The following is a 12,855-nucleotide window of genomic DNA, read 5'->3' as shown; positions in this document are numbered from 1 at the left end:
CCCTACATTTCAAATCATGGGAAATTTGTCTAAACTACTCAAGTATATTAGGGTTTTTTGGAAAAGGGAATGTGTGACATTTTTATATGTTTGAACTGATCTGGATGTAGTGTGGAATATAAAAGTAGTTACAAATTAGGATACAGAAAGTTAGTATATTGTCGTAAGCACTTTAATCGTATTGTGTTTTCCTCACAGTAACCCAAGAATATTTTCATATCCTGCAAATACATCCTTTAGGTTGTTAATGTAATGGGAAGGAATTTTATGGTATCTCTCCCGATTCAATTAGAAACAAGCTTGCAGAATAATTGTTTATGTCTTATTTAGGTATTACCACTCGATTTCAAGATAAAAGGTATTCAGGTATTCTGTAATACCTCATGAGTAAGATTACTCTTGCAGTAATGTATTAGCCCTTTCTAGCATGCTGTCATCTTAATTACAGGGGTTGGAGAGAGGAGCCAAAAATCAGTTTTCCACTTTCAGCAATTTCATCACAACTATCAACCAAAAGAAGGAAGGCATCGGAAACAGAAATTCGCCTACACAACTTGTTATACCCAACATCAAAAATGGTAAGAGAATAAAAGCCCTGTGTTACTTGGTTACCAATTTAAGAAGGTGCTCAGTGTTCTGCCCGTATTTGTATTGTGGTAGTGCCAGAAAAACCTAGAAATCTGGATTTCATTAAATTGTGCTGTGCTGCACATGGTACAGGCAGTAATATATATGATAGTCCATCCTCTGTAGAGGTTATGTCATAGAGACAAGTTGGATGAGTTAAAAAAAATAGAACTGGAGTGTGAAATAAGTTTTAAAGAAAGTTACAGATTGGGTAATCTGCCTGCAGATATTGTTTATCTAACTGCAGTCAGATGGCAGTTTCTCTTGAAAGTTTGTAAGAACTTTGGAGATTTTTCTATGGGCATCTGAAGGATCACAGGGATGAGACAAGCATAGGGCTTTTAAGGGAAACAGTTGCTGGGAGTTGCTCTTTTGCAGTGAAGATGAAGGCCAGTGATGACACAAAATAAAATTCACAGGCAAAGATTGGTAAGCACTAAACAGCTTTAAAGGTGAGAAGGGGTATTGTTGTGCTATGAGGTAATAATAGATGAAAAGATAGGAAGTGGAGCTGTGTCTTCAGTGTGGTAAGCTAGAATCTTGAAGCCTGATGAGGTTACATTGTTGTTAGATGTGAGATTTTTATTAGAAAATTGGGCTAGGATATGGGATTTCAGTAATTTGGGACTTTTGATAGAAGGTTCTGCAAGCATTTGTCAGGTTTGTACTGATCTTGCCTCTGAACAGGTCCCCTGAGCCTTACTATTCTGTGGTTCTCTAAGTTTTTGTAGCACTCAATGAATATGAGGCTAGGAAGAAAGAGACTGCATTGAGAGATATCAGTAGTGTGAGTTTGAAAGAAAACTGTGGTCAGATATTGTCAGTTTCAAAGGTGTCTAGAAAAAGGTGGCTTATACCTCACAGGATTGGATAGTTACTAAAATAATCTTTTTATCCTTGCTGGCTATACTGCAAAAGTAGAAGTCAAAGCAAGACTTCCCCCCACCCCCTTTGTTTGTTTGGTTTTTCTTTAAAGGCAATTTTTGTTATGGGGTAAGGAGGTGCTTTCTACTTAAAAAAGGAGGTGGGGCAATCACAGAAACACAAAGGACAGTTGTGTAAATGACATCTGAACAGGATTTTGTACTTTGCTTAAATCACTTTGCACTCCACAGTGGAAACCAAGGTGGCTGAGATGGCCAGTCAATACTTCTACTGCTACATAGCTCACCAGAGTTAAGGTAGAAATGGTGTTCTTGAGGACTTGGGGTAGAGCAAAAAGATGTTGCAAAACAGGTCAGAGCTCTGCTGATTCTTACAAAGTGCTGTAAGGTTGAGCTAACAAAGCTGGAAGAACAACCTTCAGGAGGCCATTGCTCTCACCAATGTATTTTTAAGGAAAAGAATTTGTGAATTGCATGTGAATAATTGCAATATTGTTACAGTCTGAAAGTCCTCAGAGAAAGGCCCATGTTTTGCCTTTCTCAGATAAGGTTATTTTCCTCAGAAGCTAACAGTGACCTCTTGTCAGTATTAACTACTCAGCTGCTAGCCTTTTTAACAGAAACATGGGTGCAATTAACTCACAGACTCCAAGCTACTGTCTTTCAATATTTAAGCCTTAATTACTTCCTGTCCAGCTTGTGTCTGAATAGTTGCCTAATGCAATCTTATGATATGAAAGCCTGCAACCTAATGGAATTTAGGACAAAGTAAAATTAAATCTAGCATTGGGCCAAGCAATGTGAAAAATACAGTACCCTTATCCAGAATTCATTTTACTGAACAGAAGAAATCTGCCCCCACCCTCTTTTTTTTTTTTTGTACCTGATAAGAATGGTGACCTCTAAACACCTCTCTCTTTTGAAATGCCCTCAATTCTTGCTGCACATGATACTATCCTGGTGGTAATTACTGCTTCATAAGTACCGAGTTGTTAATTTTCACCATACTAATGCGTGGCAATATTTATTAGAGTCGAAGATATATTCTTGAAATGGAGATCAGTGTGTAAAATTGAGCAGATATTCTGGTAGTTTCAGGATCAGGGTAACTTGCTGATATAAAACCAGATTATTTTTAGTAGTAGTCCAAGGTGCACTCAGAGTATTTCTGGGAGGTGTGTGTATTCTATGGAAAAAAATAACAGAAACAAAATTCTCGGTTAAAAATGCTTTTTTTGCAATTCTGGAATTCAGAAATGCTGCTTCGTTGGTGGATTTTTTTAAAAAGTTTATCTATACATGTGCTATCTCTGTGAATATGTGTGGATATACTGACAAGACTTTAGGGTTGAGTTCAAAGAATGGTCATTTCATTGGAAAACAAAAGGGTGGCAAAGGTAATCCTGGTAAATACAGCATGAAGGCTAGGGGGATGTTTGTTTGCTGTGTAGCTGCCACAGAGATAGCACATTTGAGTGTGTATATACATTGAATTTATGTAACAAGTCTTCTAACGCAACAATGATCTGGTATGAAATCTATATATTATCTGGATTGTTCTTGTTCTTTTGCAATAGTACAAATACAAGCATTGTTTGCTTTACTTTGAAAATTTCAATCTGCCAGTACCTCACCATGAAAATAACTACTGTTCTAGATTCATTCACCCTAAATTTCCTTGTACTAGTCAATTCTGCTTTGTATCAATGAGATTTTCTTCCTCAATTTTTTTATAATTCCCTAGGCAGTCATGTGTTGCTCAGTCTTTTTACTTGATGTAGCCAGGCAAACAGCCAGAAATGATTGTTTTTTCTTGTCTTGTAATGTTGTGTTATTGCTGCTTATCAACTCAATACGTCAAGTTTCAAGTTTTTTCTCAATGGAACTCAAGTGACAGACGTTAATTAATACCTTTGAATGTCAGACAAGCAAATAAATCTATTTACAAATAAACTTGAATTACAGCAAAACATACTGAAGTTGACAGAATTTATTTAACGTACTATTAAAACTCAGTTTTAGTGTATCTAATTTAAGATGTGTATATTTCAGAGAAAATTGCATCACTGACAGGGTGCAAGTTACCAGCTTAGCACCTGCAGCCTCAATTTACTGAAATGAGAAACAGCTTCTGTCAGCAGCTGCCTTTTCTACAGATGTGGAGAGAATATTTTCCTCGTTGCAATGTATTCAACTAGTTATAATTCAATGTTTAATCCGTTTAAAATGGAGAAGACAGAATGAGAGCTAAATGAAAACTATTTGTCTTTCTCAGAGTACAAAAATAAGACAGTCTTAGTTCCTTTTAAGTCAGTCCATCCTGCTTTCAGAGAATGATGTGCAATAGTAGAGCACTTGCATGGCAAGATTGTTTGGCATCCTTGTCTTGAAGTAATTCAATAGCTGTGTGTCCACTTTGTTTTTTAAATGATTACTCCTATCTTTAAATAGCCTTAAATTCTGGCTGTGAGAGTGGGTGAGACTCCATACCTAGAATCGATGACATATTTGGAGGATCAAGGGCAGCTCTGATCTGTTATCATCTGATGAATGGTGGCTGAGTTAAGTCACAATGACAGTGTCTCTGTCATTAGCACCAGTGAAAAAAATCTGCCCTTGGGTTTTGGGGATTTTGGTAGCATCTGTTACCCTGCCATGGTAAATGGAGTAGTCAGCAGAGTAGTAATATTACTTTGATCTTCAATTAATTTTTAAAAAACAACTACTTTTAGAAAAGGCTTTGAGGGTTCTTAAACCCAAATCCTCTATGAATTGTCTAATACATTTGATTTTCGAGGATACTCTTATGTGATGTATTTTACCCCTACCCCAAACATACATCATAATTCACATAATTGCTTTGAAAAATGTGCAGCATAAATCAGCCTAAAAAAGCATTTTAAGGACACTTGAGAAGACACTGTCAGTAAAATGGATGCTTGTGTATAATGCATTGGAACAGTTTTTTTCATGGTTTTGGTGTGTTTGCCTTGGCTGGCTGCCAGATGCCCACCAAGCTGCTCTATCACTCTCCCTCCTCAGCAGGACACAGGGAGAAAATAAGATGAAATAGCTCATGGTTTGAGGTAAGGACAGAGTTCATTTTCCATTTATCATTGCAAGCAGAACAGACCTAACTTGAGGATATTAATTTATTGTCAGTTAAACCAGAAACAAAATTCAAAACACCTTCCCCCTGCACCCCCTTCTCCCTAGGCTCAACTTTACTCCTTTATTCCCCACTTTTCGTCCTCCTTTCCCCAAAGTGGTGCAAGGGCGTGAGGACTGGGGATTGCATTCAGCTCATAAAGCTTCATCTCTGCTGCTCCTCCCTCTTCACACTGTTCCCCTGCTCCAGCATGTTGTCTATCCCACAGGATACAGTCTTTCACAAGCTTCTCTATTATGGGTCATTCTCATGAGTTGAAGCTCAAGAACTGCTCTAGTGTGGGTCCTTTCCACAGGGTACAGTCCTTTAGGGTCAGACTGCTCCAGTGTGAGTCCCCCATGGGCCACAGCTTCTGCCAGCAGCCCCTTTGGATACGGGCTCTCTATGGGCAGCAGGATGGACCCCTGCTCTACTGTGGTCCTCCATGAGCTGCAGGGGTACGGCCTTCTTCACCATGATTTTCTCCGTGGGCTGTAGGGGAATCTCTACTCCAGTGCCTGGGCCCCTCTCCCGTTCTCTTCCCCCTCCTCCCACCTGCTGTGTGGTGTTTTTTACCCTTTCTTTGACAAACGACCACAGAGGCACTACCAGCGCCGCCAGTGGTGGGCCTGTTCTGGAGCTGGCTGTGTCTGATATAGAAGTAGTCTCATCTCTCTTGTCATGGAGGCCACCCCTGCAGCCACCCTGCTGCCAAAACCTTGCCACATGAACCCAATACAATGTTCTCACACCAAATAGGAAGTAAGAAGTAGAATAGAGAGATCTTGTTCAATCACTTCTATTTGCACTTAGAATAGGGAGCCAAACTGAGAAGAAATGTTTAAAGATGCTGCTGTTTCACCAGTAATTCTCTGCAAGACAGAAAATTTGCATTTGCCTTTTAATTTGTCAGAGATTCTTTTAAGAGGCTATAGATGATCATTGATCTAGCTGAAATTATCCATCTATCTAGAAAAAAAGACTGAAGACTTGTCCTTTTATTTACTTGTCAGTAAATAGTTTGACTTCAAAATAGGTTTGCCTGAGGTTTTTCTTTGGTGTGGGGAACAGCAGTGATACAGTTTGTGTGTATTAGAATATTTACAATATCTATTGTAAATACAGTAATGGACAACACTACTCTTCATGTCTAATAGTTACCAGTCACGGACTGCTTGACATGGCTTTCAAACAGCTGATGTAACAGGATCATTCCGGGTAACTCTGTAATGATGTGACATCCTTTGGCTTGGTTTTGGTTTTTGTTTTTAATTGTGTTCTAACTTGCTAAGCATGAGTTCCTCATAGGTTCAGGTGGATGTGATGTTCAGAACAGGCACTTTTTTAGACATATGACTTTAGAAGGCACATGGCTTAATGGCCAGAAGGTTGAGCATTTGCAGCTGCAAATAGGTCTAATGAAAATTCTGTAGCACGCTTTTCTAAAAATGAAACTATATGAACTTGGGATTTTCTTGTGTGATGTGAATGCTGCTGTATGTATACTAGTGTGTGTTACCGATGTAATGCCAGCATGTCTTATGTAAATACAAAATGTTGGTATTTTCCCTAATAATGAATTGGAACACAGGTTACCAGGTTGTGGTTGGTGGTTTTTTTTCTTTTCCAGCAGCTTGTCAGCAATTCAGTTGCGAAAATCTAGCTTGGTTTTCTGTTTTTATTATTGTAATAGGCGTTGCAACTTAGTCCAGGAGCTTGTTTATAAAATCATAGAGACTCCATTCTTTCAGAAGGCCTTAGATAGGAGACAGACTGGCCAATTTCCTCACTCCATTGCCAGGAGGGAGCACTTTGTTCACAAAGATGTAGTTACAAAGGCAGGACGCAGTTTTTTTTCTAGGGTTTTATTTCCCTTCAATTAGTCAAAGTTTCCATCATGTCTAAGATGAGCTCATGGTAAGAAAAGTACTTGGAAGAGTAGGGGTTTAAAGATACAGAATCAACCAGTGTGAGTTTTTCTTTTTTTTCCTAGTTTCTATATATGTGTATTTTACTAGTTAAATGTTTATGTGTGTGATTGCATTGTATTTATTGTTCTTTTTTTTAATAAGTGAGAGATCTGCCACCTATTTGCCTCGATGTACGACAAAAGCAGCGTATCTCTGTAGATACCCTACCCCAAGAACTGAAAACACCAATGCCTCCTGAACCTTCCCTTCCCATCCGAACCAAAACTGTGGAAGATTTTCAGTAAGTTACACTGGTCTCTCTAAAAGTGTACTTTCTTTTGGACTTTCTTAGTTTTGTCCTAATTCATATTGAGTTTTTTTAATCACAAATGAGGAAACAGTTCAGTAAGACTGACAGGTAGTTAGTCTGGTTTGACAAGTAGTTAATCTGGGATTGATAACTCTATTACTGTGAAAAATTAGCAAAACTCTTTCTCTAGCTTGAAGTGTTGTTCCGTTCAAGAAACGGCAGAGCTTGTACTTTATAGTTAGAAATTCACTTTCTGACATTTAGTGAAGGTTTAATTTTGCAAAACACTGTGTGTGGCTTATTGTAGGCTGGAAAATCTCTTTCAGTCTTAATTTGTACTGCCAATTATGATGTGTCCTGTCCATTGAGATAGTGGGCATTCTCAGTGTCATGTGAAACACTGCTCGTGAGACGCTTAATTGAATAACATCATATTTGAGGACGTGTAGTGGACGTGTAGGCTGCTTAATTTCTAACTGGCTAAAAGTGCAGATGGCCCTTCTTCATGCATTATGTTGAAGAGAGTTTGCTTTCAATATTAGTTTTATGACTAAACTTGTTTCTTTTTTCATGTATCCTTGCTGCTTATGTGACTGCAATTTTAAGCAGTGTTAAGCTGTTCTTTTGTTCCTCTGAGAGGCACAATGCTTTAAGTTTGCCTAAGTAAAAACAGTTTTGTGATTTAAAGAGTCTGTGCAGAGAGTATTTATGCTGCTAACCTGTAACACAGATTTAGCTAGAAGTAGAACTGATGTGAAATAGTGTCTTGTGTTCCACTTTTGATTTTCCAGATCAGTACAGATCCTTAATGCAAACTGTATCTGCATTAGATTTTTTCCAGCAGTGTTATAATACTTGGCACACAATGCTTGATTGGCTTCGCTAGACTAGCAGAAGTCCTCAGGGAAACCACCTGATCTGGTTTTATCTAGTATAGCCTGTTTCCCACATGTTAGGTCTACACCAAAAAGCGTTGCTAGATTTAGTTGGTTCACTGAAGTCACAAGTCAATAGAGAACATTTTTTATCTACTTAACATAGATAGCTACGCTCCCAAAACGGTGGTGTTGACATTGTCATTTGAGGAAGTGGCATAACTTTGTTGACAAGCTAATGGCATAAGGTGTGTCTACAGGTGGGGATTCTGCCTGCAATACAGGAATATATTGGCAGGTTGTTTCTTTAGTGTAGATATGTTCCTAGGAAATGGGGAGATGTATTCCTAGGAAGAAGCCTGATTCTTCTGTTTTTCAAAAGATGGAAAAAAAAATACAGTTGCTGCAAGAGGCTTATGAGCATACACTCTACATTGCTCTTTTCCATGCTTGAAGTTTTCTGCATTCAGTGAGGAAAAGGAATGCTTTTTGATTAGTCAGTGTGTGTATTTGGTGGAAAAAGAAATGGCTATAAAAGAGAGTTTGACAAGAGGTGATCCGTTGTTTGGGTATTCAGGTGATCTGAATAGCAGAAATTTTTGGCATATTCAGATTTTTGTATCTATTGACTGCTGCCTAATTATGTAATTATCAAAAATGTTATTCTTTCAAGTAAAGTGTTATGAAGCCATTAGCATTTTTGGTATGTCCCCCTTATGATTTAAATACCTAGTATAAAGAAATTATCTGGAAGGGAGCAAACTGGGATTTGTATCACCAGCATTGTAGATAGCTAAAATTCTGTTTCAAAGGTTGGTTAAGCTTTGTTGGCTGGTTGTTTTTTTAAAGGTATGATATTATGCAACTTTTCATGTACAGATACTTAATTTAAGGTCCGACATTTAAAAGGACTTTAAGAGTAAATCCATAGATTTTGTTGTCCCCTTAAGGAAGGTGTACAGTCACATACAAAGATGAAGTTTTAGTTGGAAAATTTGAAGAGAAGTAAAATTTTGTACAAATTATAATGAATTTGAATCGTTTAGGAGCCTGTGTACCTAAATAAATTAGTCTCAGAATTTTATCATGCTGGTGTATCTTCAGTATAATTCTATTCTGGTAATTATTTGTCTTAACATTCTGAACTGTGACACCATGAATTAACATTTTGAATAAGAGACATTGCTCAGGTGTATCAAACACAAACTATGCTTTTGTTCTCTTGTAATGCCATGATCTTAAAATGAAAAGGAAGATCTTAGAAAGACACTGATATTATACTTGTCTGTCTTCTAAGTGTGTTCAGTGAAGAAAGCTTAGAGTTACAGTGCAGCCTAAAGTCTAAGTGAATGGGAAGACTGAACCCTTATATTACCATTTTTTTAATATATTCTTTCTAGGGATGATGTAGAAAAGGCTAAGTCATCAGGAGATTGGAAAGCTGTACATGACTTTTATTCTACGACATTTGATTCTTTCCTGGAGATAAATGCTGCATTTAAGGTAGAAAATAGTTTGTGATACTATTTAGTACTTATAACACTTTTTATCTTCAAAGTGTTCAACAAAAACATCTGTTAAAGGCTTTCAGCTAATTACTCAAGGCCTCTAAGATAATTTTGTCATGATCTTGTCTGCCTTTGGTAGACAACCTGTTATTGCATTGATTTTTTGGTTCCAGTTTAAGCAACTGTATTTCATGTGTATGTGGAGCTTTAAAATTCCAGTATGTAGTTTGTTTTGTGGCACTATCATAGAATCATAGAATGGTTTAGGTTGGAAGGGACCCAACCTCCCTGCCATGGGCAGGGACGCCTCTCAGCTAGACTAGGTTGCTCAAGGCCTCATCCAGCCTCGGCTTGAACACCTTCAGGGAGGTGGCATCAACCTCTCTGGGCAATCTATTCCAGAGTCTTGCTACCCTCATGGCTATGACTGTGTTAGATGCTTTGTACACCAACTACAGTTTAAAAACATGCAAACTAATGCAGCTAATACAGAGCCTCAGGGAAATACGGAAGCAGAAATTCCATGGCCCTTAAGAAACCCCACGTGTGATATGGGCTGAAGTAGTAGAGCTGTTCTTGTGCCATGGTGGTATACTCATCTTTCCTTGGGAAAAATCATATTCAAGTGTGAAAATTTCTTGGATTCATGCTAAATTTGTACTTCCTGACTCTAACAGAGTAAAATGTGCTGATATTTACTATGGACAGTAGGGCCTGAACCTAGACAAAATATCTTGTGACTTTAACTCAACAAATATTGAGTACTTTATGATTTTGTTGCTTGTATATGATGATGGATCAACAGCTAAGATGAAGGATGAAAATCTGATGCAATTCCTAATTTGAAACCCTCTTACATTTTTCAAATAGAATGGCAAAGTAACAGAGTTACACGAATATTGCCAGTGTGTAAGATCACTATTGTTTAGCTTCATCTTTCACATATTAATAAAAGCAACTTAGATTCTTATGTTTTAATAAGGAGAATAAATAGTTATATCTGTGTGTTTTATTTAAACTTGCTGTTAAACTTTTATTTTACAAATATAACTAAAATATTTAAAACATTTCAAAACCAAAATGATTCGTGTATTATCTAACTTACAGAAAGATACCAGTTCTTCATTTAATACCACAGAGGACTCTGGAATCAATGCAAAATTTGTGAATGTTGTCTATGATGCCTTACTAAATACTGTAAGTAGAAGGAAAGGACTTCATGTCTTAAAACATTGTAACAATTATTTCATCAAAGAAATAGGCTAAGAAGTAATTTATACCTAAAAGTTTTCTCAGATAGGCACAATTTCTGAAGAATCTCTCAAAACATACTTCAAATGACCCCAGGAGGATTGCCATAGAATCATGAAAACTGCTTTAGTAAGAGGAGGAAATTTTTTCTCCTGGTAGTGCTTACTTAATACTGTGGTAGATCTCAAAGACTGCTTGTGTTATATGATGGGACAGCGCATGGTGGGAAATACAGAAAATGTAAGGGTGGGGGTAGAAAAAGCATGTACTGTGCCTAGTAAACAAAGGACAGGAGTAACATAGAAAAATATATTTACAGGTTTTAAATTGTTTAAAGCATGAAAAGGCACCATTGTCATAACTCCAGGCCTCAGCTAACAGTCTGTGAGGAAAGATACTTAGGAGCTTAGCATCAGAACATAGATTTCTTAGCTGGCTTGAATCACAAGCAAACAAACTTGCTTGTTCCTACAGGATCTTGCATATGTGTATGTATAATTACATCAGATATAATTTTTTCTCTCTTTTTTTCCACAGCCTCAAGATGTTCAGAAATCAGTCCTAAAAGGAATAATTAATGGTCTCCTACAAGAATGGAAAGGGTAATTATAACAAATGTTTGCATTAGCGCTGTGCCAACGCTTACAACTGATACACATTTTGTCTTTTCAGCCAAAGAAAGAAAATGTTCTGCTACAATTTGTTTGACTCATAAGTATTTGTCTCCTTTTGGCAGGCAAACCTGCTAAGATATATTGAACCTCTGAGAGGCAGACCCAGACCCAGCCATACATTTCCACACAAAATTCTCAGCTGCTTGTTGCCAGGGCAATCTTCTGGGCATCCAAACTGTGAGATGAATTAAGGAATTTATCTGAGAGTAAAACACGTTCTCTGCACCCACCCCACAACAGCAACTAGATGGTTTTAACCCAGATAATTCCTTGGTCCAGAGTTCGCTTCACAGCACCGTTGCTGTGTGGCAGCAGCACAGAAAGAGCAGTGCAGGATGCAGAAGGGGAGAGCCCAAAGGCAGCAGGGTTGGCGATGACAGCTTAGCAGGAAGTAGCAGAAGTGGGAATGCACAGTTTGATTCACAGAAGGATATGGGGAGCGACAGCACGTTGTTGTAACTCACCTGTGAGCCAGCCCTCGGCTCTTCGCTTCTCCACCTTATACAACCTGCTCTGTGCTGTTGCTGCATGTGTATTTGTGGTTACATAAAAGCCTTGAAGCAGATAAACAGCAAGAAGTACAGAGGCTGCTGTGGTAGAAGTGCATAAAGAATTGTGGCAGGAAATGGCAAAGATGGTGCAAATAAATTCTTTTGTGGTATCACTCAAGATAGACAACTGCAGGAACTTCCCTCTTTGGAACACCTCTTACTCTTCAATTCAGACTTTTTTTTTTTTTTTGCCTTCTTTTGTGTGTTATGCCACAAAAGACAGGTGCTAAAATAGCCTACTGCTCTTAGAGAGTAGTCAGAATCTTTGTGTCCTTTTCAGTTTCTGAAAGCAGTGGAGATCCTTAAATATGGTATTCTACGTGGATTGGCAAAGCCAAGTTAAATCATAGGGTGTATGATTTCATGACTCTTAATGTGTGTATATGTTGTGTACATATGATTCTGCTTATTATTTCATTCATTCATAGGCCACGAACAAAAGATGATCTTAGAGCATATTGTATACTTTTACAGGTAAGAAAAATAGTCTATTTAAATATGTCTGCTGAATTTATAATCTATAAACCAGTATACTATGCAAACAAGATACTTTGTGTAGCTGAGATACTCTACATTTATTTTCCTGTTACAAGAACCTATTAAAATATTGAGGTATTGTAGGGTATGCGTGATGGGCATGGGAGCTTAATGGAAGATAGTTGATGGGGAAAGGTTGCATAGATCAAAATAATGAAGTAATAGACATGTCATTGTTTCTAATCATTTTGTGGGTTGAAAAAGCAAATGTTTTAGCAGGTTATTTGTTGTTATTCCTTCCTTATTCCTGATTTGCTTTATTGGCATGCTGTAACTGATGTTTCCAGAAAGTTTCAGTATATGCACATTTTTATTATGCTGTAACTTTATCCAGCAGTTGATCTCCAGTGTGACTGGATACGTTGTCTGATTTCTATCTGCTTTAACCTTCTCCGTCTGCTACCATAGTTGATTTACATTTGTAGCAGACTTTCCCTTTAAATTTTGCCAATGTAGATAAAACCTCTCCACACAAGGAGAGGCTTCTGCTGTTTTTTGTGAAGATCAGACAGTTAATTTAATTTTTTGAGACAATAGTCTTCTTCCCTGAGGTGGTATACTAGCTGTGAGTTCTAAAGAA

At 37.7% G+C, this 12,855-nt stretch overlaps 1 protein-coding gene across 1 annotated transcript in view; it reads left to right on the top strand.

Annotated features, from left to right (window-relative positions):
- HECTD2 (HECT domain containing E3 ubiquitin protein ligase 2) overlaps positions 1-12,855 on the top strand; it is a gene marked incomplete at its 3' end in the record, with an annotated part of 21,481 nt that overhangs the window by 138 nt on the left and 8,488 nt on the right. The window contains exons 2-7 of the mRNA XM_008943338.1: positions 449-578; positions 6,732-6,870; positions 9,155-9,257; positions 10,370-10,459; positions 11,051-11,115; positions 12,167-12,212. Of these exons, the coding sequence (XP_008941586.1) occupies positions 449-578; positions 6,732-6,870; positions 9,155-9,257; positions 10,370-10,459; positions 11,051-11,115; positions 12,167-12,212 (573 nt within the window). The remainder of the gene's footprint in view (positions 1-448; positions 579-6,731; positions 6,871-9,154; positions 9,258-10,369; positions 10,460-11,050; positions 11,116-12,166; positions 12,213-12,855) is intronic.

The sequence above is a fragment of the Merops nubicus genome, unplaced genomic scaffold (assembly GCF_000691845.1).
Source record: "Merops nubicus isolate BGI_N331 unplaced genomic scaffold, ASM69184v1 scaffold4297, whole genome shotgun sequence".
NCBI lineage: Eukaryota > Metazoa > Chordata > Aves > Coraciiformes > Meropidae > Merops > Merops nubicus.
The sequence above is the reverse complement of the archived record's forward strand: the minus strand, read 5'-3'. Positions and strand labels throughout refer to the sequence as shown.